Here is a 27,912-nt window from a genome sequence, read left to right on the forward strand (position 1 = left end):
AAAAAGTGACATGTGTGATCAATTGTGTGAAGTGTTCTTTCCAACAGTGCACACTATAGTCCCATCACTCTAATTTCCGGCAGCCAATCGCATTGCAGGTCAGCTACATTTAAACATGTGCATCTTGTGATTCGCTGATGAAGACGTTATTCATTTCTTAAGGCTCGATAAATACTTAATATAATCGCCCGCCATTTCGGCTCTTTCGTTGACGTTCGCAGAAAGCACACGAAGACGTTATTTGCCGCTCAATTATTTGCTGAATTACAGTGTGTTTGATTTATTATCATAGGAGCTACGACATGATAATGTTTAACGGTGTGGCAAATAGATCCCTCGTATGGTAGCTTGGCAACGAAAGGACAAAAATGGGAACGATACTACTTACCTTGACTTTATAGAGCCTTCACTTCCTAAGATGTAAGCAAAGAGGAGGAGTCACGCCGGGAATAACAGTGTCGCGACTATAATAATGTGTAGTTGTATTTCTTCATGCTTAAATAAAATGTGTAAAATGGGTCATTGTTTGTGCTGCACCCTGAACAATAACTTAAAACGGAAAAGTGTGTTTATTAAATATGCCACAGAACATGTTGATTATTCTGACAAATCGATCATCAGAAAAAAAATGATTTATGTAGGTGATATTTATGTTCCTAAATAAAGTATTAAAATTTACTAAAATCATGTATTTTATAAGTGATACAACTAATAACAAATTAATAATTTGAATTACAATAACTGAATTCATAATAAAAAGTATCATTATTTTTACAAGTATTATTAATCTATACTAATAATGAAACTATAACCTAAATTTTTCTGGCAAGTTTTGCTTTTTGACACTTAATTGGTGTTAATGCGTGTAATGGGTTGATGAACTGTTCTGAGGCCGAAAATCTATTGGTCACATATTTTAAAAGAGGAATATTGTTTATTAATTATGTTATAAAATATAATCATAATCATTTATTGCATCCATTGATCATATACATGATATGGGACATGTCATATTTACAAACTAATAATTAATTACATAATATACATAAAAATAATAACTGTAATTAAATGCAACACAAATACAAATATACAAAACTTGGAACTTGATTGAAGAAAACTACAGGTCGGTCAATTTCGGCTATAAATCCCGTTTGCAGTATGTCTTGAAGTCAGGAGTCAATTTAAACCATGAGAAAACATCTTCTCGAAGTCAGGATCTGGAAAAGAGGAAGTAAAATTTTTTGAAGTAAGGCATTCTTTTTCTATTCAGTTATGACAATTTTCAATAAATTCGTTCATACTGTAAAAGCAGTTTTTGATTAAAATTTTATAAAGAGCTTTCTTAAATTTCTGATGTGCATATACATTAATAGTAATTCAGTACCAGTACACAAGTCTTGTAAACTTGCATTTCAATGTGACTATTAATTGAAATACTTATATTCATTAAATTTATGTCGAATGTCAATAACATAACGTAATATAATATCTTAAAGTAATAAATGTAAACCTAAAAATAATTAAAGTTTTAAATTGTTGACTACTGGAATAAGTTGTTGAGAGTAGCTCGTAAGTTGTTGCACCAGTGTTGTATTCTTACAAAATAATGGCTTGACTCTACTTCATATTGTGCACTGTTTTTCTGCATCTCATTTCTTGTCTTTTAATGCATAAAATACTTGAAAGAAGGCAGCACTAGACCTGTTGGAAGAATTTGCTTGCAGATATTTCTTATGGTTTTGTAGCTTGACCTCACAGTTAAACTATTGCACCCAAGTGACTTGTAGCCAAATGGGAACTGCTCTTCAATTTTAATTTTCATGCAAATTTGACAGTAGCATTGTTAACCTCTGTAGACTTATACGAGTAATTAAAATTGTATGTATTTAGCTAATTTATAAGTTCTAGTTTAAGGTAGTATTTGAAAACACAGCTACTGACATACTGTAGGTCTGTTGATGGGTGTTCTGTGATAAAAAGCAAGAGTAGAATTTAATCATAGAAATATACGTATATGTAAGTTTTTTAAACCTCAAAAATTTTTGTAGTATGTCCAGTATTGTATAAAAAAACTTGCTTTATTATAACTATTAATATGGAATTGTTCCCATTTATCTTTTTTATCTAAAGAATTGTAGAAAAGTTAAAATTTATTACAGTTTTGCAAGGTATCTATGAGGGTTATTTCATAAATAATACACAGATTGGCAGAACTGTGAAGTGGATGACTCAACTCTAATGAAAATTACGTCAGTTGCAGTTGAAGAACTGAAGAAGAAGCACATGTGTTCGTTTCGTCTGTAGCATACTCTGTGTTTAGATAACGAGAGCTAGAAATGGAGCCTACACGTGTCACGATGATTGAAAACCAAAGATCGAATCTTTATGTGGCAAAACCTCACAGAAATTCACAGCGGAGCGGAGTTTGTGGTGGGCTTACATGGACCGTAGTACAGTTTCTCATTGGGCTACTCATTTTCATGTCAGCTTACAAACAAACGTTCTGATGGGAGCAGATAAAAAGTTAAATTGTTTTCTTCCAGCATGTTAATAATGTCAAAAGAAGTGCTTATACAAATTTTGGCCACTCGACGGCAATTACGAGGGTCGTAAAAAAATGAATTCGCCAGGGGCCGTTAACAGAAAGAAAAAATACAATTTCATTGGACAAATTTATTAGAACGAACACAGCTTATTGAGCTATTTTTCAACATATTTTCCATCGGAATTGAGACATTTCTCATATCATAGGATCGACAGAGAGAGGTGCAGACGCAGTCAAACGCTGGTTCCGGACTGAGGCGGCTGACTTCTACGACACAAAAATTGATCCCATGGTATGAAAAATGTCTCAATTCCAGTGGGGGATATGTTGAAAAATAGCGCAACAATTGCTGTATATGTTTCAATAAATATTTCCATGAAATTGCGCTTTTTTCTACAAACGAACCCAAGGAAAATCACGTTCTGGACTGCCTCGTAATTGCGGTCGAGTGGCCAAAATTTGTATGAGCACTTCTTTTGACATTATTAACATGGTGGAAGAAAAAAATTTAACTTTTTTATCTGCCCCCATCAGAACGTTTGCTTGTTAGATGAATGATGCAAGACCAGGAAGGCCAAAAACATCCACAAATGAACAAAGTGTGAAACTTGTGGTGGATGCTCTTCAAGAAGATCGTTGAGCGACATGTGAGGAACTTTCAGAAGCTATGGGGATTTCACCAACTTCAGTATCCCATATTTTGACAAAGAATTTGAAGAAGAGAAAAATTTCTGCGCGATGGATCCCTCACTGCTTGACCGCTGAACAGAAGCAGAAACACCTGTACAAACTTGCTGACAGGACCATCACAAAAACAGTAGTCCAACGAGAAACTGTATTATGGTCCACTGTAAATTCACCATAAACTCCACTGAAAGCACTGTGGAAGTGTGGATTTCTGTGTGGTGGTTTTGTCACATAAAGATTCGATCTTTGATCTTCAGTCGTCACAGTACCCAAGACACATGTAGGCTCCATTTCTAGCTCCATTACAGAGTATGCTATGGACAAAACGAACACACGTGCTGCTTCTTCAATCCTTCAACTGCAACTTACGTAATTTTCATTGGTGTTACGTCATCCACTTCACAGTTCTGTCAACCTGTCCATATTTATGAAATAACCCTCGTAATACTTGGATTTGATGGCAGTACCAGTATTATGAAATACTAAGTACTATTCCTGCATTTTGGAAAGTATCTACGAAGCAAAATGTTTATTAACATTTGGAAAATGTTTGTTTTCTCATTTAATAAAATAGTAAATATATTTAATGTGAAATTATGTCACTATTTTCAAGTAGCTAGTCTTAAGCAGCATTTTCTAATAACAGAATAATAGGGTCTACTTACCCTGCAATAACAATACAGGGTGTCCATAAAATAAGTAACTATTTTCATGAAAACGATATAATTCATGATATTTGTATTCATAAGACGATTGTACAATACAAACTCATTCATACACACTCATTGGTTCCTTTCGACATGTCATCCATTGATGTTCCTGCACAATTCCCATCTGGACACAGGCACCAGTAATGGTCTTCCCTCTGAAAAAAAAAAAAAATGCTCCATAGATCTTTGTATGCGTGATTCCTAACCACACATTGGTCTTTGGACTGTCTCTGATATATATTATTTTAATGTACCGAAGTACATATGATATTTCCATGCAGATATTCTGCATCATCATATGATGTAAGGGTATTGGAACGGAGAAAAATTCTCTCTGGCACCGGGATTTGAACCCGGGTTTTCAGCTCTACATGCTGATGCTTTATCCACTAAGCCACACCGGATACCACCCCAGCGTCGGACAGAATCGTCTCAGATTAAGCTCCAACTCTTGGGTTCCCTCTAATGGCCGCCCTCTGCACTACGTCATAGATGTCTATGAACGTAGGACCGAAGTCCTCACATGTGCTGAGGTGCACTCGTTGTGAGTGACTAGTTGGCCAAGATCCGACAGAATAAACGAAGTGATTTACGCATATCATATATATTATTTTTATGTATCGAAGTACATATGATATTTCCATGCAGATATTCTGCGTCATCATACGATGTAAGAGTAATGGAACGGAGAAAAATTCTCTCCGGCGCTGGGATTTGAACCCGGGTTTTCAGCTCTACGTGCTGATGCTTTATCCACTAAGCCACACCAAATACCACCCCGGCATCGGATCCCGGCCAACTAGTCACTCATAACGAGTGCACCTTAGCACATGTGTGGACTTCGGTTCTACGTTCATAGACATCTATGACGTAGTGCAGAGGGCGGCCATTAGAGGGAACCCAAGAGTTGGAGCTTAATCTGAGACGATTTTGTCTGATGCCGGGGTGGTATCCGGTGTGGCTTAGTGGATAAAGCATCAGCATGTAGAGCTGAAAATCCGGGTTCAAATCCCGGCACCGGAGAGAATTTTTCTCCGTTCCAATACTCTTACATCGTATGTCTCTGATATGCTCAATGAAATCCGTTGGAGGTTTGTTGGCCCAAATCCGACAGTAATGCCGGTTCACTTGTCCACTTACATTGAATGTTGCCTCATCACTGAACAACACGTGTGACATTAAATCATCAGTCTCCACAGAATCCAGCAAATCTATGCACATCGCCATCCATTCTGCAAGATCCTCTTCGTGCAACTGGTGTAACACTTGCAATGATATGCACGCTTCTTCAAGGTGAATTTCAGCTCTTTGAACACTGTTGATTTCGGAATTTGCAATTGACGCGGAAGACAACGTACGGATTTAGGACATCCAAGGTCTACACAAGAAAAGTATCTAACGTTGATGAACTGAAACAAAGAATTCGTCCATTTTGAATCTTGCGTACACTACTTTTAACACTTGAATATAAGTAATTGATTAACTAGCGGACTTACTCGTGTTAATTACACACAAAACAACACACAAAAAAACACAAACAAATAAATACGACCACACAGGTGTATACAAACTCACATGTAATAGTTGCGACAAGTTCTACATAGGACAGACAGGCAGATCATTCCAAACTCGATACAAAGAACACATTAAAGCAATAACCAGAGGACACAATACATCCACATACGCCGATCACATAACCAATGCTAACCATATATACAATAACATAAATGCGGACATGGAAATCCTATACATACGACCCAAGAACCAAAAACTCAACACACTAGAACAATACGAAATATGCAAACACACTAAAACACAACCCGATCAAATTCTCAACACGCAGATCAATTTCAGTACACACACACTATTTGACTCCACTTTTCAACACCTTTCAACAATCAAACGCACCCACATAACAGGCAGAGAAGTTCGAGATGACGCCGAGATCTAATAGGCTCTGAGGATGGTGTGATGAAGCACCGAAACAGCTGTAAACCGCACAAACTTACATAATTAACACGAGTAAGTCCACTAGTTAATCAATTACTTAAAGAATTCGTGTTGCAGTGTCACTAATCACACCACAGTTTCTGCAAATGCATTCCGTGAAACCATGTCCAGATGGGAATTGTGCAGGGACATCAATGGACGACATGTCGAAAAGAACCAATGAGTGTGTATGAGTGAGTTTGTAGTGTACAATCGTCTTATGAATACAAATATCATGAACTACTGGGTGTTCATTTAAAGTGTGTCATGACGTCACTGTTGTGAGTCAGCGATTTGAAGCGAGTTTCAGATTTTATGTCAGAGAAGTTGCCTATTAATTAAGGTGTTCAATCTGAACTTGAGAATGTGTATGGTATAACATGAACATCGTAGCAACAGATGACGGTCTGTATGGTCTGTGTGCTACCATAACCTCTTTCGAACTGTGTTTTGCCCGGACAAGTCGTACGCAGGGTATTTGTTATCATCGGTTGTGTATGGCAACATTCCACAACACAAATCAAATACTCTGTGTCCATGTTGACCGTCGAAGTTAATGTTAACAAATATGTATGAAATCGTCTTAACCCTCTCCCCATATCCTGACAGTAAGGAAAAAAACCCATCTCAGTACATATTTCCAAACAGTTCACATTCCTGCCACGACTGGCGTTACTGTACATATCAGTAAGTACTCTTCAGAATGAACGCCGTACTTGCTAGGCAACTTCTCTGACACATAGGTACTGTCATCCTCTGAGGAGTTTAGTGCTGAGAGGAATGCGGTTCCGACTAGTCTAGCGCGGTACTGGAGTGGGAGGGAACAGTGACAGTGGCAGTCTGGAAGGAAGTACAATCATACTGAAAACATTTCACTCATATATAGAGTACCTAACACGTGCACACAGTCACTCACTACTACAAACTGAAGACAGCATATTTTTTGACGATTAATACTTCCCTCTCCGCTCGGCTCGGCTTGGCTGTAGCAACAAAAGAATCTACCTGCAACCCCCCGCACCGATGGCAAGAATACCTCAGGTCCCAGCACTAAACTCGTCAGAGGAAGACAGTAATACACCTCTGCATAAATGTAGGAAGATTGAATTCTCTAAGATCATCGACTAGCCACATGACGGCATACAGCGAGCCATGACACACTCTGAACTGAACACTCAGTATATCGTTTTCATGAAAATAGCTACTTATTTTATGTACACTCTGTATAGTACATCTCTCAATTTTTTCAACATGTTCTAGGAAATTCTATTTTCATATCCATTGCCATTTCTTTAAATTAATTTGCATTTCAAATTTTTACACATTAAAGTAAGTGCTGCCTTATCAACAGACAATATGAATTCAATAGGTTTTGTGAGTTAATTTTCAAATTGATGAATAATTTTTATGTATAAATGTATTAACAGTTTTAACTAGTTGTTAGTGTTTAAATCATTGAGCAATGTTGTTGAAGAGTGGCTCCCTCATGTGGCAAGTTGTGTGACCACCACTTTCTTATCTGTGCGTGCTCTTTGCCTGCTGCCTGCTGTGTTACACAGGAAGAAGAAGAAACGCGCCCCATCCTGCTGGGTCTCCTGCTTCACACGGAACGAGCCCGCGGGACAGCAGGCGCCCCAGTAAGTGCACAGAAACCCCCCACCTCATTCACTCAGTTGCACGGTCAAATGTCCTGTAGGAAGTTATTTGGAATTCAGTCAGTGTCTAATTCTAACAGAGAATTTTTTTAATCCTCACAAAATGAAAATATTCTTTGTTGCCCTTATCTGTGTTTAACCGAATACATATTTATCTATACATAGAGTAATATACTTAAATTAACAGAACTGTTTCAATATCGTAATATCAGAAAGTTATTTTCAATTTACTTTCGTTGTTACCTTTCTTTGTTTATTTTTAAATTCTTACTTCCTAACAGAGAATTTCTTATCCTTGATCTTAGTCCTTCACATTATTTACATTCCACAACTTTTATTTTGTTTACTATTTCTGGAACTTAAATCTATAGAAATTTGCTGCTAAGTCCATGGTTCATTGTTATTGTTATGATATTATGACAATAAAATTATTTTCTAGGAAAGTGGTTTGACAGAAACTTGAGTAAATCACCTCTTGTATTACGAGCTTGAATTTTTATTGTACTTTGGCAAGCATTGTAGGCAGTAACGGCTGGTGGTCAAAATAATGAGTGTGCTACAATTCCTATATTGGCCTACTGTACACACTTATATGTACCGGGTATTTATCTTAATTTGAGACTCGCCTAGTGACGAAATATGAAATCCATATGACGTTCCTTCCTACTGCAGAACCTGTCAATTACCCTGGTGTTAAACCCTTCATCTTGGACATCATACTCTTTTCTATTGAGCAGTGAGGCCATCCTGGGACATAGTGTTCCTTAAAAACGTTTTTATGCGTTTTAAGCAAGAAAAACATCTTTCTGGCTCAGCAGTGGTCATTGGTGTTGTAACCAAAATATTTAACAACTTCGTTACTTTACAGAATGGATCCTGTGAATTGTTGGAGGCTATGTATCGTAACAATTGAACAGCTCCATCTATATTCCGGAAGGCAGGTGTTCTGTATAGAACTCAAAGTTGTGTCTTTAACACTCTTTTGTTCAGTACAGTATAGCTGTTGACAGCAACTTCAAGTTCGCGTTCAGGAAAATTAGGCTATGCGAAAAATTGCCAGAAAATTTGCTGTTTAACAATTTTGTTGCGTCTAGATAGCTTAAAGACTGGAAACGGTGAGTAGTTTTCTGAATTATACGGTCACATACTTCCTTGGCTTCAGTTTTCTGGGATTCCATTCTCCGTCGCTTGCTGGCTGGTTCAGGAGGAACCTCAAAAACCAGGTAGACGGCAGCAGCAGTTGGACACTTGAATTACCAAATAGGCATCCATTGTAAATAGTTCCGAGTTCTTCCACAAACAAGCATTCTTTCGTTACGCTTTACTTTTGCAATCTCCAAGCTGTGTTGTGCTGAAGCTGACTACAGCACTTCCCCGCGTAAAAATAGCCAATCAGGGCAGTGATTTCAGCTTCGCATATGCGCATTAATTGTCTACATTCTCATATAGAATTTTAAGTAGCACATTGTACCCCCTGAGGCACCAAAGAGCGAAGAACTAAACACTCTATAACGCGTCATGAACATAACCACGGGAAATTGTCAAATGGCAGATCAGATACTATGGTGGTATTGCAAATACATTATTGGAGCAAAAATTATCATTGTGCCGTAGCACTGTAGCACATAAGGACGGGCCGCCCCTGATTGTAGGGCCGTGTTTAGTGGTGACTTCTGAGAGCGGGGAAGTGGAGAAAAGAGAAGACAACCTCGTCACCTCTGTGTGCATTCTGCGGACCTCAGATAACACTGAGTATCACCAGTACGAAAACATTATCTCCTCACAGTTTGTATTTAGCAATGGAGCAACCAAGATCAACTCTACAGCGTGGCCAAGTAATACACAGTAGAGAGAGGAAGATTATAAAGAATATAATAGAATGTTGCGACGAAGAGGCTCGAAACAAGAGGCTAATCGCTTCCTTAAGGCAGGCTACGTCCAGAGCTGCTAAGTACGCCTGCTTTAGTAATGCAAATGTCATAAGAATCCGGAAAATGGCTAGCGAGCGACCAGATGACATTGAAACAACTCCTGGTAAAAAGAGTTAAGACTTTATTTCTACTGTCATTACAGCTCATTGCTGTTTCATCAATAATTCGCATTATTTAAAAATAAATTTTAGTCGATTATTTACTTTTTCCTGTAAGGAAATTTTACAATGATAGTTCTAATTACTCGTACTTCAGAAATTTCAGAGTTGATGTACAAACTATTTTTCATTGAAATAATTTCGTAAATTAGCTATATACTGAACACTGTAGATGGTTTTAAAAACAAATAACACCTGTCAAATTATCTCCAAAAGTGAACTATCCAACTGCAGATTTATATTTGACTTCGAATAAATAATGAACTAAGTTATCATCATCATCATCATCATCATCATCATCATCATCATCATCATCACCATCACCATCACCATCATTATCATCAACAACAACATATAGCGCTGGCCTTCTATGCTAGAGGTTGCGGGTTCGATCCCGGCCGAGGTCGATGGCGTTTAAGTGTGTTTAAATGCGACAGGCTCATGGCAGTAGATTTACTAGCATGTAAAAGAACTCCTGCTGGACAAAATTCTGGCACACCGGCGACGCTGACATAATCTCTGCAGTTGCGAGCGTCGTTAAATAAACCATAATTATATCAACAACATTGGTACTACAGCCTATTGCAGATCTTGACCACCCCCTACAGTGCTCCAACATTTGTTTCTATCTTTCGCATTCCTTTTCCACCCTTGTACTTTCAGTAAGAAAGTGCCATTTTAAAATATTCAAGGTGGCCAGTCTATGTATATATTTGTATTTTACTTACTTACTGCTTAATGTTTAATAACGTCATAAGGAATTTGTGCAGTACACACTAGTTTCAGTAATGAGCTTATGAACATAAATAAAAGTTTGCCACTATAGCCATAGCGAGTTGTCTTGTTATCATTTGCGGAAATTCACTTCATCTGTAGAGCGAATGTTTTTTGTATGGTAGTAGTATTGTTGTTGTTGTTTTCTAATGCCAGGCGTTTGACAATAAAGTCATTTGACCTCTTGCACTCCAATATTTTTCAAAGATATTATCATGGCCAGCCACTGAAGCACAGAAAATGGCAAGTTGTAGCCGATTTAAGTGAACACCATATTTTAACGTTTTGGTGGCTACTTCATTCACACACAACCCCGAGAATGTCTGGAGGTCCACACCTGCTGTTGGTAGTAGTTGCTGTTGCTGGTAGTAGTATTGTAGAATGCTGTCAAGGCATCTCTATTATCGCGATTATATCATACATATGTGATCAGGGGTCGTACTCAGACTTGGGAGCTCAGCTCGCTACTTATCGCGGCCCTACAATAACCTACTATTTTGCATCACTCTTATGAGAATATTACTAACATAACAATACATGCAGGGTGAAAGAAACATATTAAATTAATTCACACCAGTTATAGATCTGGTCATTATGAGTTCATTTTATTAAATGATGTGTTTGAGACGACCAATAATCTGTGGAAAATTTGTAATTTTTCGAGAAAATTAAATGCAACATGTAGCAACATTGCATAATATAATAGCAATATGTACTCCTTCATTTTATTGGCTTGCATAGGGGTTGATGTAATTCTACCTGAGGTGCTCTAGCTGCAGCATTGCTGATTTTTCGACACCCACATGACTACAGTTTCAATTTCTTACAACTCTTCGAAACCGACATCAAGCACTTCTTTCTATCCCTCATCATAGAACGTCTTTATACTCATCTTCCTATACTGTAGAAATACCTCGCCTCTGGAATTCGTTACCTTATGATGTCAGGGACTGCCGGACTTTATCACAATTCAAAATTAAATTGGAAAATTTTGTCTTAGTTAATGTTTTTTAAGTATTGCTAGAAGTATTGATTTGTGTTTTTTTTTTCTTTTTCTTTTTAACCTAGATTAAAATTGCAAGTTTCTTGTTTATGTTAGTTAATTAGTTAGGATGGAATTAATTATGATACTTAATCACTCATTTAAAGTTTGTGTGACTGCAACCTGTATATTTTTGTGTGGCTTTACTTTGTTTATAGTGTTTTTTTTCTCTCTCTTTATTTCTTGAGCAGCTTTACTTTGTATATTATAGTGTATTTATTTCTGTTTATTTATATTATTGTATTTGTATTCCTGGTGTTGTGGAAGAGAAGGCCTGATGGCCTTAACTACACCAGAATAAATAAATAAATAAATAAATAAATAAATAAATACAGTTACCTATTGAAATTTACAGTTCCTTTTCAAGTACCGTAATTACTCTAAACCTGTCCTTTTTGTGACTAAATTACTATTAAAACATACCATAAAATAACTATCTGTTATCTTACAAAAACGAACTCGCATTTTTAAATAATTTATGAGGTCCACAGTAAAATGTTTATATATATATATATATATATATATATATATATATATATATATATATGCACACTCTCCATTCCTAAACACAGAACAACCCTCTACTCTTCATCTTTCACGGTCTCTGCAGCTCATCTCTGGAACTCTCTACCACAAATTGCCAGAGACTGTCGGACATTGTCTAGTTTCAAAAATAAATTAAAGTTGCACTTTTTGAATTAGATTCCTTTCAGTTATAAGCCCTTTTCTCTGCCATAGTTTTGTAAAAATATAGGCTATATATTTCTTTTTCCTTCCTTTCCCCTTTTTGTTCTCTTTATCATCCTATGAATTTATTATCATAGCCTTTTTATCGTGAATTTTATTTAATTTTCGTATTTCTTTTTTTTTTATTATTATTTTATTACATTCCATTTTGTTATATTCTTCCTTACATTTTTCCATATTAACGATTTGTACTAAATGAGTTGCTTTCAGTATATTCCAATGTATTTTACTTTCTTTTTTTTTTTCTTTTCTGGTATTATTTTCATGTTGTTTAGTGTCGATTTTATTATGCTATTATTATTATTATTATTATTATTATTATTATTATTATTATTATTATTTTGTAATATGTTAGTATTCTGTTCTGTAACTTTTTGTTAAATTTTAACTGCTTGTATACTTTGTGACCTGGTAGAGTGTAAGAGAAGGCCCTATGGCCTTAACTCTGCCAGTATAAATAAAGAATTATTATTATTATTATTATTATTATTATTATTATTATTATTATTATTATTATTATTATTATTATTATTATTATATATAATTTACACGTTTTGTTCGTGATACATCTAGGAATCATATCTGAGAAGAAACGTATTATGTTTCCTTCAATCCTTTGTTGTAGTAGTAGTGTGACATGCTATATTACAGACGTGTTTGTTAAATGGAGGATTCTTATACAGTATGTGCCCTAGTGGTTCTTGTGTTCATGAAGGGGAAGACCATTTAAATAGATACTTGATTTGAGACGATATGTTACAGTGCCATATCTTGACATATGTGATCCACAAAGGAAGAAGTTCCGGAAATGGCTACATATAGTTTCTTTTAACTTTTGTTTGATTTAGATACAAACTGCCTATGTAAACAAACGTAATTGCATTACTCTTCTTTAAACAAAAAAAAAATATATATCTATGCTATAATCATCATCATCATCATTATTATCATTCATGGCTCTACAGCCCAAAGTGGGCCTTCGCCTCCTGCAATGTCCTCTTCCATGCTGCTCTATCGTTCACCAACTGTAGCCATCCAGTAATTCCGCACCGCCTCATGTCTTCCTAAACTGAATCCCACCATCTATTCTTCGGTTTACTATTTCCGTATATGGTCCAGCATTCCCTTGTATTACACTACTTTTAAGCTTTTTACACGTTATGTGACCAAAACTGCTCCTATCTTCTCTTATTCATAATCTATGTCTTCTCACTTTCATATCATTTTTTCTACCCATCACCTTTTATATTTCCTATGTATTCTATACTTCCATCATTCTACCAAATACTTTACTATAATAATACCGGACAGTTTTATACTAGCAGCACTGACATGAGTGTGAAATGTAGCAGAGCTGACATCTAGCGGAGAGGTGTGGTATTATGACCACAGATACAAATATTAACATAGCGGGAATCAGACTATTGTTTATAACTTGAGGTACTAATGTGGAATAATATATGAGACACTTAAGAAATATTGAATAGTATGCAACACCGTGCATGTTCCTATAAAAATATTAGTTGAACTGAGATCTGGTAATCCTATAAACATAACCTACTGGCTTTTTGTTAGGTTATCGTATACTATACTATAAATACTAAAGCCTCTTCTGCATTGTATGAAATTGGTGATATTATAGATGATTTATATGCCTTTCGTACTTTTTTGGCTCTTGTTGGAGTTGTCTGGTAATTTCTCTCTCAATCTCTGCAGCATCCCTTTTACCACTAGCTTTCAGCAACATCCAACACAAGCTCATCTTGCAAATGCTCTTCAGTTAGTGGTCGTATTAGTTTTCTCTTGTTTTATTCCACTTTCAACAAATTCTTTTCTGGGCCTCCCCACACTTATAGTTCCAGGTACTCCAACAGAAATGTATGTATTTTTAGCAAAGTACACTTTCTCAGGAAACTTCACCTCTTCTTCCAACCAACTGTTACACTTTGTCAAGAATCTTTCATTAATTCTGTTGCATTGCTTCCAACATATATCATATTCGCGTTTAAATACACTTAAATATTTTTAATACTGCGCAAAATGCTTTTGGAACACTTTTCTAAGGCACATTTTTTCACTACTTATTTATAATATACGTCTTTATTGGATGGTTTTCCAAACAGAACGTTAATCGGAAGAAAACGTGAGGGCTACTAGATCTTGCCTATAAAGAAACAGTATTTTAAAAATGGGGGCAAGGGAGAGCAAAAAGTGATAATTGCATATATAATAATAGGCACATATAACTATCATACAGAATCAGGAAGAAAACTTAGACAGATTTATAATTTACAGTAAAATCCCTTGTAACCGGCACCCAAATAACCGGCAATACCAAAACAACGGCACTTTTGGCTGGAGCAAAAAGAAAAAAAAAATTGAATCTTCTACATTGTCACAATGTGGGCTGCCAGTTTTGCCACGTTAGGAAGTTCGCACGAACTTTAATTTTAAGTGAATATTTGAACCTAAAATTAGTGTATTATTTGTGTTGTGTGATATGTTTTAATAAAGAAAGTCCATAAGTTTTATGTTTATTTAATTATGTTCTGGACGTCAGTATTGCCACATTAGGAAGTTAACACGAACTTACGTTTTCAGTGAATATTCGCTTTCGTTTTCAGTGAATATTCGCTTTCGTTTTCAGTGAATATTCGAACGTAAAATTGTATATTATTTGTGTTGTGTGATGTATTTTAATATAGAAAATCCACACAGTTTTTATGTTTATTTAGTTATGTTCGGGCCGTCAATGTTGCCACATTAAAAAGTTCACACGAACTATCATTTTCAGTGAATATTCAAATCTAAAATTAGTGTATTATTTGTGTTGTGTGATGTGTTTTAATAAAGAATATCCACACAGTTCATTTAGTTATGTTCGTACTGTCAGTGTTGCCACATTAGGAAGTTCGCACGAACTTTAATTCTCAGTGAATATTCGAACCTGGAATTAGTGTATTATTTGTGTTGTGTGATGTGTTTTAATAAAGAATATCCACACAGTTCATTTAGTTATGTTCGTACCGTCAATGCTGCCACATTAGGAAGATCGCACGAAGTTTAATTTTCAATGAATATTCGAACGTAAAATTGTGTATTATTTGTGTTGTGTGTTGTGTTTTAATATAGAAAATGCACACAGTTTTTACGTTTATTTAGTTATGTTCAGACTGTCAGTGTTGCCACATTAAGAAGTTCACATGAACTATCATTTTCAGTGAATATTCAAATCTTAAAATTAGTGTATTATTGTGTTGTGTGATGTGTTTTAATATAGAAAATCCACACAGTTTTCATGTTTATTTAGTTATGTTCGGGCCGTCAGTGTTGCCACATTAAGAAGTTCACACGAACTTTTATTTTCAGTGAATATTCAAATCTAAAATTAGTGTATTATTAATTTGTGTTGTGTGATGTGTCTTAATAAAGAAAATCCACACAGTTCATTTAGTTATGTTCGTACCATCAGTGTTGCCACATTAGAAAGATCGCATGAACTTTAATTTTCAATAAATCATTGATTAAAGTTCACGTTAACACTTTGTTTGTTAAAAACATAAAATTACTTAGTCATACGTTAAAAAGTGTTAAAATTTTAAAAAGGTGTATACCTTCGACAGACAGCCCATTTCGGCGTTATGTCACATCTTCTTCAGTGTCTCCTGAACTACTGGTGATCTTGAATTCTGCGAGAATAAATACATAACATTAACATACCACAATATCAATACTCACAAAATTGCAACTTCATTCAGAAAACTAAAATACAAGATAGCATACAAAACAAATAAGACAACACAGAAATATCTAAATAATCACATTAAACATTCAAATAAATATAATTCAACTGGAGTGTACAAACCAAAATGCAATAGTTGCCCACATTTTTACATAGGACAGACAGAAAGATCCTTTCACACAAGATATAATGAACATATTAAAGCTATAACCAAACCCTACATCACATCAAATTATGCAGACCACATTATCAACAATAATCATGACTACAATAATATAGAAACAGATATGGAAATTTTACACATCACACCAAAAAGTTTACAGTTAAACATCCTAGAACATTACGAAATATATAAACTACAATAGCATACCCACAATATATACTTAACACACAATTACAGTTCAATACCCACACATTATTTGACGTCATGATACGTCATAACACACAAACAACCAGCCCCCACCATAAGAGCAACACACCCCCACCCCTACTATCGACAAATGCACATCGCAGAATTCAAGATCACCAGTAGTTCAGGAGACACTGAAGAAGACGTGACATAACATCGAAACGGGCCTTCTGTCAAAGGTATACACCTTTTTAAAATTTTAACACTTTTTAACGTATGACTAATTTTATGTTTTCAGTAAATATTCGAACCTGGAATTAGTGTATTATTTGTGTTGTGTGATGTGTTTTAATAAGGAAAATCCACACAGTTTTTATGTTTATTCAGTTATGACCAAGTGATAGAGAAATAACTTAACATGGCTGTGGAGTTTCAAGATTTGGCATAATGAAATATGAACTTTTCTTTTTTGTGTAGCTTATACCAGTATTTATTCAATTATCTGGCAAAATCTCGAATCTGGAACTAGCCTGGTCCCTTTGGTGCCGGATAAGAAGGATTCTACTGTATAATTTTTTGTATGTCAATTAGTACTGTATGTATAAATGTGAAATAATAATTAATTTCAAAATACTCAGACTTTCAATACACATTTTAATGAATTAAATAATAATACTATACGTGTAAACATAGATTCCATTTGTTTTCTTTGTGAAAATGTCGCCTCTTGTCTTCATATTTATAGCAGTTTCCTCATGGCTGAACGCTAAGAATTGACCCTGAACCAGTTTACACTTCCATTATGTTACGTAATCGAACATGAATTCTTAATCAGCTTCAGTTTTCATCAACTATAGATATAGTTTAACAGTAATAAATGGCTAAATTATAGCTATGGGGAGAAAAAAAAAATAGTTTTTTTCCTCTCAGATTCGAATTCTGGCCCACTAAGCACTGGATAATCTAGGGGATATTTGTCACAGACCTTGGAGCTTCCGGTATGTGTCACAGATCTAGGGGCTGTGTGTCACAAGATTAGGGTTATCAGATTATGTTAATAAAAGTGGGGCACAGTGGTTCAGAATGTAGGACATCAAAGGAAAATGTTGGAAAATTGACCGTCATAATCTAAAATGCAACTAAATGTATGTATCACTATGGAGATTTCATTTTTATTATCAGTGAACCTTATCAGTTATACTAACTTATTTATACTTCTCTGAATAACTTATAATACGCAAAACACCAGGTTTTTTTTTTAAGTATAATCATGAAACTATACAACTGAACATTCTAAAATTTAGTTTCGTGTTAAAATAATTATAATTTGTCAGACTTAGTTATAAAATAAATTTCGTTATAAATAGACTACAGCACTTAAACAAATTATGGTAGTAATATGGAAGCTGACGTGGCATGATTAACACTAAAAACATAAAAAGTATTTTATAAACTTATCTTTGTTTATAATAGAAACATAGGATTATGTTGTTGGAGGACAAATAGGGCACTGTTCTTCATGTTCATTTCTTCCTGTTGTAAAATTGTGAAACATTTATTTTCATTTAGTGTTCTGCCCAAGGGCAGGTCTTTCACTGCAAACTCAGCTTTCTCCAATATTTCCTATTTTCTGCCTTCCTCTTTGTCTCCTCATATGATCCATATATCTTGATGTCGTCTATCATCTGATATCTTCTTCTGCCCCAAACTCTTCTCCCGTTCACCATTCCAGGAGTGCATCCTTCAGTAGGCAGTTTCTTCTCAGCTAGTAACCCAACCAATTCCTTTTCCTCTTTCTGATCAGTTTCAGTATCATTCTTTGTTCACCCACTCTTTCCAACACAGCTTCATTTCTTATTCTGTCTGTTCACTTCACACATTCCATTCTTCTCCATATCCACATTTCAAATGCTTCTATTCGCTTCTCTTAACCTCGTCCTAATGTCAATGTTTTTACCCCATACAATGCCACACTCCATACAAAGCACTTCACTAGTCTCTTCTTTACTTCTTTTTCTAGAGATCCGCAGAAGATGCTCCTTTTTCTATTAAAAGCTTCCTTTGCCATTGCTAGCCTCCTTTTGACTTCCTGGCAGCAGCTCATGTTACTGCTTATAGTACATCCAAAGTATTTGAAGCTGTCCACTTGCTCTACTACCTCATTTAGAATTGTCAAATTTATCTTCTGTATTTTTCTTCCTGTGACCATGTTCTTCATCTTATTTACATTTATCTTCATCCCATACTGCTCAAAGCTGTCATTTAGCTCCTGTAGGATATCCTTTAGTATCATCTCCTCTTCTGCTAACAACGCCATATCATCAGCAAATCTTATGCACTTTATTCTTCTTCCTCCTACAATCACTCCTCTCATGAAAAAAAACATATACAATAAAACCTCAATAAGATGCTGTTCAAGGGACCGGGTGTAAACTGTGTATTAACCGAGACCGCATATTAGACGGGTATACTAATTTTGACTTATATACAGTATCTATTAGCATTTTTCTTTATTGAAATACATGATCCATGAAAGGTAATATAGTATTATTCCATTATGTAATTACTGTACTGTACGTCAAAGACATTTACAATATGTACTGTACTTAATTATTTCGGAAAAAAGTAATTTATAGTTGTTTGCCGTGTGCGTGTTCTCCAAGTCCTCATGTTTACCACACTTCAGTTTCTGCGATTACATCCTCCTGATGTCGCAGCTGTAGTGATTGAGTCATGATTTTTTATTATTGTTCTTAATGTCGATGATGGGATTCCTAATGCATCAGAGAGTTGTTTCTGGGTAAGAGTACTGTTCTCATCGTACTTTCGTAAGATTTCCAATTTTTCCGACACAGAAAGCGTTTTTCGTTTAACACTCATTGTAATCACATTCACAGTCACTTCAATACAATAAAGGACAACAAACTGCCCAGCAAAAATTTCCAGAATTTTATTACGGCTGAGTGAGGAATGTTGTTTGAGAGAGAGGGTTAGCAAGAGGGTGAGGTATTGTAACTGTATGTAGGCTTTAAGCGCGCAGATAAAGAATCGAATAAGAGAGCGTAACAAGAGGGTGGGGTATACTGAGGTATGAAGTATGAAGGTTTAAATGTGCAGGTAAAGGGACGAATACCAATACTTTTCAGGTTAATGGCACCAGTGAGTTCAGTCACCAAGATGTTTCATTGCTGTTACAGTACATTGCTGAAAATTACATCGAAAATATTCCACAAAATCAGCGTATTATGCGGGACTTGAGTGCAACAAACAGAGTATTTTATAAAGGCGTTATGTATGAAATGTGCAGGGATCAGACTAAAAAAGCATATTATATGGGATAGCGTAATAAACGGGCGCGTCTTATCGAGGTTTTACTGTATATTATACTTGTAAAATTGTAAAACACTTATTTATTTTTTCGCTAAAGGATAAGTAATTTTTTTTTTTTTTTTTTTTTTTTTTTTTGGCATCTTGACACACATTACAACTGAACCACTACTAATAAGCTTTCTGCTACAGCACTCGGGTACAAGCAAGTGCAAATGAACCAGTGCAGTGTTTCTATCAAGAGGGCTATTTCTATTCGGAGGACCATTGTCACAATAGCAAAGACTTTTGAATCTTTGATGATGGCCATTTTACCATGGTGAGTTGTGCCTAATTCCGTCCTCTCATGAGTCTCCAATTCATTTTTGTTCTTCAGAGATTCAAGATTTTTCAGAAATTCCCCCCAGATGCTGGACAGAAGGTTAAAATATAGAATATGTCCGGAATTTTCTAGACGTCTGATAACCCTACACAAAACCTCGGCCTGTCACTTAGCTAAATTCTTATTTGAGGAGCATCATTTCAAATCGTATTAAGTCCAATATAGAAATTTTTTACACGAATGACGAAAAATTGAATTACTCGTAAACTGGACAAGTTTTCAAAACACTACACAAAATCATTTTTAAGTACTTGTTTCACAGTTTACAAATATGACGACTTGGAACCATCAGACTTCACAGCATGAAAGATAAAGAAGTAGAAAGTAACAACTTTAATTTCGTCCACTGGTGGACTTAATACGTTTTGAAATGATGATGCTCATTTGCCTTTCTAACTTTGTAACAGTCATTGTCATAGCTCTGGTGGTTGCTAAGTGATATATAGTGGTGTACCCGAACTTAATATTCACTGAACATTTCAAATAAAAATTCAACTTTATCTGCGTTTCTATCAAAGTTATCTGCATGTTTTGCAGGTAGAATGATATTGGTAGGTGTAGTCAGTACAAGACATGCTTGATAATTTTATTGATGACTGTCTTAAAAGTTACATCATAAATCATAACTGGAATATAGGCCTACAGGTAATCAAAGATGTTTTTTCTTTCTTGAATATCTTTGACATTTGTATTCAGAATTATGATTTGAACTATGGACTTCGTGAAATGCAACACATATACAACCCAAGCTTGCATAAAATTAACTCCATCTTTCAGACTTCAAAATATATTTCTATATTATTTTTTACTTGACAGATAATTGAATTCCAAGTAAGCATTATTTATCGTAACACAGATATAATAACATAATAAATATCCCAGCAATGCTTATGGCCCTAATAGTCATTACCTTGGAAATGGTAAGAATTCCTAATAAATACAAATATGCATGGCATGATATTCATATCTATGCATCCGTTATAATTATTATAATGTGTATGTTATGTTGCTATGCATTTGTTTCTGTGTATGCAAAGAAAAAAATGATTCAATTTTCTGCATTATGCAGTTTGTTACATAGGTCTTCGTGCTTACCAGGACTGTGGACCTCTGGTATGAGCATCACAAGCAGCATGTGAAGCTTCAAAATTTGTACTCCTTTGACTATTTTGTACCTAAGAAAGATAAAAGTGTTCATATAAATAGTAACCCTGTGAAATTCTTGCAATAAATCAACTTTCTGATTGTTCATACTGATGGGATTGTTAAATTCTTATATTTCATAGGCCCATCTTCCTTAAAATAACGCTAACAGCATGTTAACTAACGTGTTGTTAACAATTATTAAACATCCTGTTAGTGTAATAACGTTTCACCAACCATTTGAAGTGCTTTGGTTAGGTAACGTGATGTTAAGAGCAATGTAACAGGAATCAAAGAAGCAGTGATTATATGAAAGTTTACTGAATGTGCCTATAGTTATGGTGTAGTCATTTGTTTTAGCGGAGAATTTTATTTTTTACATTATGCAAGTATTAGAGAATAACATAATCACAACAGAAATCGAGAAAAAGAAACGTATAAGGAGCAGTAATGTTACCTCTTATGAGAAACATTATTATTTTAGTAGATGTAGTAATTAATTATAAGAATGTAATTAAAGACAAATGTAGTGATGGAACTTTGATTTGGACAGAGGAATAAGCATGGGTTTCTTCAATCCAAGATTTCAATCGACATTTGGATGTGAAAACGCGAACTATGAAACAAATTAATGTTATGAAAGTATTAAGAGAAATTCTAAGAAGGATCATGCACAAGATACAGTGGAACGTATGAAAACTGGCGGTAATAGACTACTTTCACTCTCAGTTGATGATATGGATGCGAAGATTCTTTTAATTATCCAGAATCAAGTAGACCAATAGAAAATGAACATGATTGTGATGCTGAATACAATAGTAAGCGTTAACATTAAACATATTCTCACACGTCATTAGTGATGAACTGTTAAATCGGTGAAGTAAAGAAATATCGTTTTGAAAATCTGCAATTATATCTGAGTATTAATACGGAATAATAATCACACAAAAACTTACGTTAATAAGCACACATCTTGTCTTTATTGCGGATGCAGTGCTAATATTAATATCAATCATTTTAGTATTTATGAACATAATCTATTCTAAACAATTAAAAATGCTGAAATAGTAATTGTCAGCTAATTGTTTTCACTGTAAATATATCTCGATATAATAATGCAGCTTGTAACATATGTTACTTGACAGCCATGATTCACGCTATAACAGGATGTTAAGGGTTTAAATGTGGGAATAGGCTGTGTTAATTTAACAGTGAACTTAGCATAATGTTAGCAGTGACAACAGTTGATGAAACATCTCTACTGTTAAGTTTACTGTTAAACTGCCTTAACGACATGTTAAATATTTAACACAGGTTGGTGAAACTGGGCCATAATCTTTTAGCAAAATATGTTTCTACTTACAAAATGTTATCCTTAAGGTACGGTCACACGTCACTACTTTTGCTGCGCAACTTTTGTACTGCAGCTGCAAAAGTTGCGTGTCGTGTTCACACGTAAGCCAGAAGTAGCGCGCTGCACGCTACTTTTCGTGCTGCGCAACCCGAGCGCTGAAAAACTTGCAACTGGAAGTTGCAAGTCTGTTCACACACAAGGCGCTACTTTTGCAGCCTCAGTCATGCTGCAGATTTCCATCTCCATGTTGACTTCTCAATATACATTTTGTGGTTATGTTTGCATTATTAATAAACTCGTGCGAAAGCTTACTTATATATTATTTGCTATTCTGTCTTAATTAATATTCAGAAATTGACATTATTTTTACTATAAAGCTTTTAAAAACGCCTATATACTTAAATGATAACCAACAGCATATTCACGTAATCAATGTTGGGAACCTCCTGTTTGAAACTACGCTACAGAAAATTTAAAAAGTGAATTATATCGTCAGCAATTATGCTCAGACTGTGTTGTGCATTTAATAACTGTTACAAATAATTTATTTTCACCACATCTAACATTAAAATACATCCAAACAATAAAAGTATCATTGGCACATTTGGGTGGCAACACTGGTCGCAACCGCAGCAAAAGTTTCAACAAAACTGATATCAAAAATGCTGCGGCTGCAACCCTGAGAACCCTGTTCACACATCGCTACTTTTAAGCTGCGCGCAGCATGGAAAAGTAGCAAGCAGCAGGTTCGGCAGCCACTACTTTTCGGGTTGCACCGTTGTTCACATGTCGCAGTACGAAAGTTGCGCAGTTTTTTGTACTGCAGCGATGCAAAAGTAGCGACGTGTGACCGTACCTTAACATATACTCGTAGAAACTTAAAAATGAACATAGAATATAACTAAATAAATCGGTACTTACTGTAAGAATCAACTTAAGATTATTTTTTGGATGATCGTGCATTTTTTGTTACTTACCATTAGTATTGCCATGACAATCCTCACACGATTCCCTGTAACTGCAGCAGCAAAGAAAAAACAATACTGTTATGAAATTTTCTCGCATGCCGTGCGGAAGTAAAATCATACATATTATGCTCCTTCATACCTTCGTTTCGATTTCTCTGGTATAAGTGTAGCACAACCTACTTTCCACGCAACATTTCATCACATCAGCACAATCATTATCCACAATCCTTTCTGCCTAAAATTCTACTATTAATATCGAAACTGGCACAAAATTACAATTTATGCAGAAAGACAAAACACACTAATAAAATTTTATGTCCATAACAACAGTAGTATCATAGCAACAAAATCCAAATCCCTGTTAAAATATAAATCCGAAAGAAACAAAATTAATCTTTATTTTTTTAACATTAATGGCCCGTTTTTCCAAGTATTGTTAGAAAATTTAACGACTGTTAAACTCTAAACAGTTTGTTAATTAATAAAATTGTAAGTTTTCAACACCAGTTTGGTTTAACAGATAGTTAACAGTTTGTTAATTTTAAATGTAGGATTTTGGGCAGTTAACTCGTTTAACAGTTAGTTAAATATGGCCGATGTCTCCACAGCTGTTCGAACAGAAGTTGCGAAATTAATATTTTGTGTCTCTCTGGGGGAATGTTTAGCATATGACTGGTAATATAACATTTAAAAAATACTTTGGACTGTTTAAATACATCAGTGTTATTTTATTTCTTTTGTATTTCTTATCCATAATAGTAATGAGGAAATATAACCTTACTTTGTAATTATTATTCAGCACGTCACCTACAACTTTCATTTGTCAACTGTTTGCTTACGGAGCGTGGCCTACTATAACAGGTTGTCATTTTATGCAAGTTTCATGACTCACTCTATAATATAGAATTTAAAGATTAATTTTAGCCAATCAAAAATTGTCTTACATGTGTAGAATCATTACCAACTGCTGTTGAGTAGTTAAAATAGTGCTAACAGACGTTATAGTTAAGTGTTGGTTATCTTAAACAAAATTATGTTGAACAAATGGAAAATACATTAACAAAGCGTTAAAAATAAACAGACTGTTAATTTAACATTCGTTAAGCAAAATTAAACATTACTTGGACAAACTGGCCATAAAACTTATTAATTAATTAACTTAAATTAACGATCATCCAAAAAATAGTATGCAATACATGTTTGTAAAGTGCATAACAGAATCTCGGAAATAGAAAAAACTCGTTCTGCTCATTTTTTTTAAACTTTTCTTCATTTCTGTTATAATGCACTTCCCACACTTGTATCGCAGTATAGGTACTATTACATCAAAATTAGAAGTAAAAGAAAATTGCTGCAGATGTACTGGAATAAATTTTGAGAGAGCTATCATAAGGTTGAGGAAAACTTTAATTTTTTAATATGATACAGATATTTAAAAATCATTTCAACACAGTAATAGAGGCTGAACTGTAAGTAATGTCATTAATTTCAGGAGGTTATTCTTTGAGATATTTCATACAAAAAAGTTGAATACAATTTTGCTCGTTTTTACTTCGTTTTTGACATAAAAATTATTTTATATGAAATATTTCATAATGTGTTTTGGGAAAGCCATTGATTTAATTCCCAATATGCCCAGTCAATTAAATAGAGCAGTGTATTATGAAATTAAATTATTGAAAGAATTTTAGTTTTGTCTTTTTAAGTGTGCAGATATCAGTGAAACGTATAGCAGAATTCGTATAGGTCAGTTTCTGTTAGATGCGTTTCCAATTCACTGTGGGCTAAAGCAAGGAGATGCACTATCACCTTTACTTTTTAACTTTGCTTTAGAGTATGTAATTAGGAAAGTCCAGGATAACAGAGAGGGTTTGGAATTGAACGGGTTACATCAGCTGCTTGTCTATGCGCATAACGTGAATATGTTAGGAGAAAATCCACAAACGATTAGGGAAAGTACAGGAATTGTACTCGAAGCAAGTAAAGAGGTAGGTTTGGAAGTAAATCCCGAAAAAACAAAGTATATGATTATGTCTCGTGACCAGAATATTGTACGAAATGGAAATATAAAAATTGGAAATTTATCTTTTGAAGAGGTGGAGAAGTTCAAATATCTTGGAGCAACAGTAACAAATATAAATGATACTCGGGAGGAAATTAAACACAGAATAAATATGGGAAATGCCTGTTATTATTCGGTTGAGAAGCTTTTATCATCCAGTCTGCTGTCAAAAAACCTGAAAGTTAGAATTTATAAAACAGTTATATTACTGGTTGTTCTTTATGGTTGTGAAACTTGGACTCTCACTTTGAGAGAGGAATATAGGTTAAGGGTGTTTGAGAATAAGGTGCTTAGGAATATATTTGGGGCCGAAAGGGATGAAGTTACAGGAGAATGGAGAAAGTTACACAACACAGAACTGCACGCATTGTATTCCTCACCTGACATAATTAGGAACATTAAATCCAGACGTTTGAGATGGGCAGGGCATGTAGCACGTATGGGCGAATCCAGAAATGCATATAGAGTGTTAGTTGGGAGGCCGGAGGGAAAAAGACCTTTAGGGAGGCCGAGACGTAGATGGGAAGATAATATTAAAGTGGATTTGAGGGAGGTGGGATATGATGATAGAGACTGGATTAATCTTGCTCAGGATAGGGACCAATGGTGGTCTTATGTGAGGGCGGCAATGAACCTCTGGGTTCCTTAAAAGCCAGTAAGTAAGTAAGTAAGTGTGCAGATATTTGATCCTAACAAATATAATTTTTCATCCCGCAAAGGAATTTTTCAATGTTACATTTGTTCGGATAAAATTTATGCACATTTAAAGGACAAAACTAAAATTCTTTCAGCCATCTATTTTCATAACACACTTCTTCTTAAACTGGCTGAGCATATTGGGAATTAAATCAATGGCTTTCCCAAAACACGTCATGAAATATTTTGTATAAAATAATTTTTATCTCGAAAAGGAAGCAAAAACGAGCAATATTGTATTATACTTTTTTTGTTTGAAGTTTCTAAGAAAATAACCCTCTGAAATTAATAACATTACATTATTTATGATACACACCGATTAAAGGGGAAATTTTGGAGTTATGCAAAGTCCACAGTGATTTCCACTTAGATTATGAATGTTTGCACATTAAAAATATGTCTTCCTGTGCTGTGTTCATACTTAATGCACCTGATGATATGGGAGTCTATTTTGTGACTATTTGGAGAGTAATATTAAACATTTTCCTGGAATGATTTCTGTCATTTTCATTCTTTTTTATTAGTTACTTGATATATCTTTAAAGAAATCATGTGACTTCTTCATATATAATGTTCTCACGTTCATTATCAGAAACATCCTCGTGTTTTTTGCCCATAGTTCTTCAAATTTCTTATATTTCTAGAAAGGTAAATATATATTCTCATTTGGATTGTCATTGCTAAGTCTGTAACTAATTGATAGTTCAAATAACACCTCTTTACAAAATGGATACTCACCTGTTTGGTTTTTATGTAACGGATAATAATTTTCACTGATCCTTTAATATTGTTATTTTGTTCAAAGTTTAATACTCTAATGTCAAAGCATTTGTCATTTATGAAAATTCTTTTGAATCTAGTAAAATGGACTTGAATTAAATACCTCAGGATGAATGATAGCAGTTGTAATGCAGGGTTACAGCATCTATTAGATTACTAATAATTAAATTAGCATATTATCAGGTAGGTAATGCTGTTTTCAAAATGTGTGCATTTTAAGGTATTTCCAAAATATGTCATAGCATAAACTTATTCCATCTTGGTTTTTTTGCAACTTTTAATTCAAATAAAATATAGAAGGCCTCGTCATTATATCTTTACTTCTAAATGTAATGGATATAGAGTCTGATACATTAATTCAGCAAGGAATAAGAGGGATTGAAATACATTTCATTGCAGTAACAATAAATGTAGCTATAGCAACATTAATAATAGAACCTGCAGAGACAAATTAAATCTGCAAGTCAAATACACTAATAGTGTAATACTCGTGATCTATACTAATAATAAATCTCTAGCCAAAATTTTTCTGGTAATTTTCCAAAAATAATTGGTGTTAACATGTATAATTAACCATCCTGAAACCGAAAATCGCTTTTTTGAAATTTTTGTTTGTATGTATGTCTGTCTGTCTGTCTGTCTGTCTGTCTGGATGTTTGTTACCTTTTCACGCAATAATGGCTGAACTGATTTATATGAAAATTGGAATATAAATTAAGTTCGTTGTAACTTAGATTTTAGGCTATATGGCATTGAAAATACTTTGTTAAAAGGGGGGTTATGAGGGGTCTTGAATTAAATAAATCGAAGTATCTCCCTTATTATTAATTTTCGTGAAAAATGTTACATAACAAAGTTTTTTTTTTAATTA

General features: G+C 34.5%; 1 protein-coding gene across 5 annotated transcripts in view; it reads left to right on the forward strand.

Moving 5' to 3' along the window:
- The window catches only part of Nmdar2 (NMDA receptor 2), an 825,403-nt gene that overhangs the window by 776,106 nt on the left and 21,385 nt on the right, over positions 1-27,912 (forward strand). For 3 of the 5 annotated variants that reach the window (XM_069831779.1, XM_069831775.1, XM_069831776.1), the window contains one exon: positions 7,491-7,568. The exons of the other annotated variants lie outside the window; for them this stretch is intronic. In XM_069831779.1, coding sequence (XP_069687880.1) covers positions 7,491-7,568 — 78 coding nt within the window. The remainder of the gene's footprint in view (positions 1-7,490; positions 7,569-27,912) is intronic. 5 annotated transcript variants of the gene reach the window in all.

The sequence above is a fragment of the Periplaneta americana genome, chromosome 7 (genome assembly GCF_040183065.1).
Source record: "Periplaneta americana isolate PAMFEO1 chromosome 7, P.americana_PAMFEO1_priV1, whole genome shotgun sequence".
Taxonomy (NCBI): Eukaryota; Metazoa; Arthropoda; class Insecta; order Blattodea; family Blattidae; genus Periplaneta; species Periplaneta americana.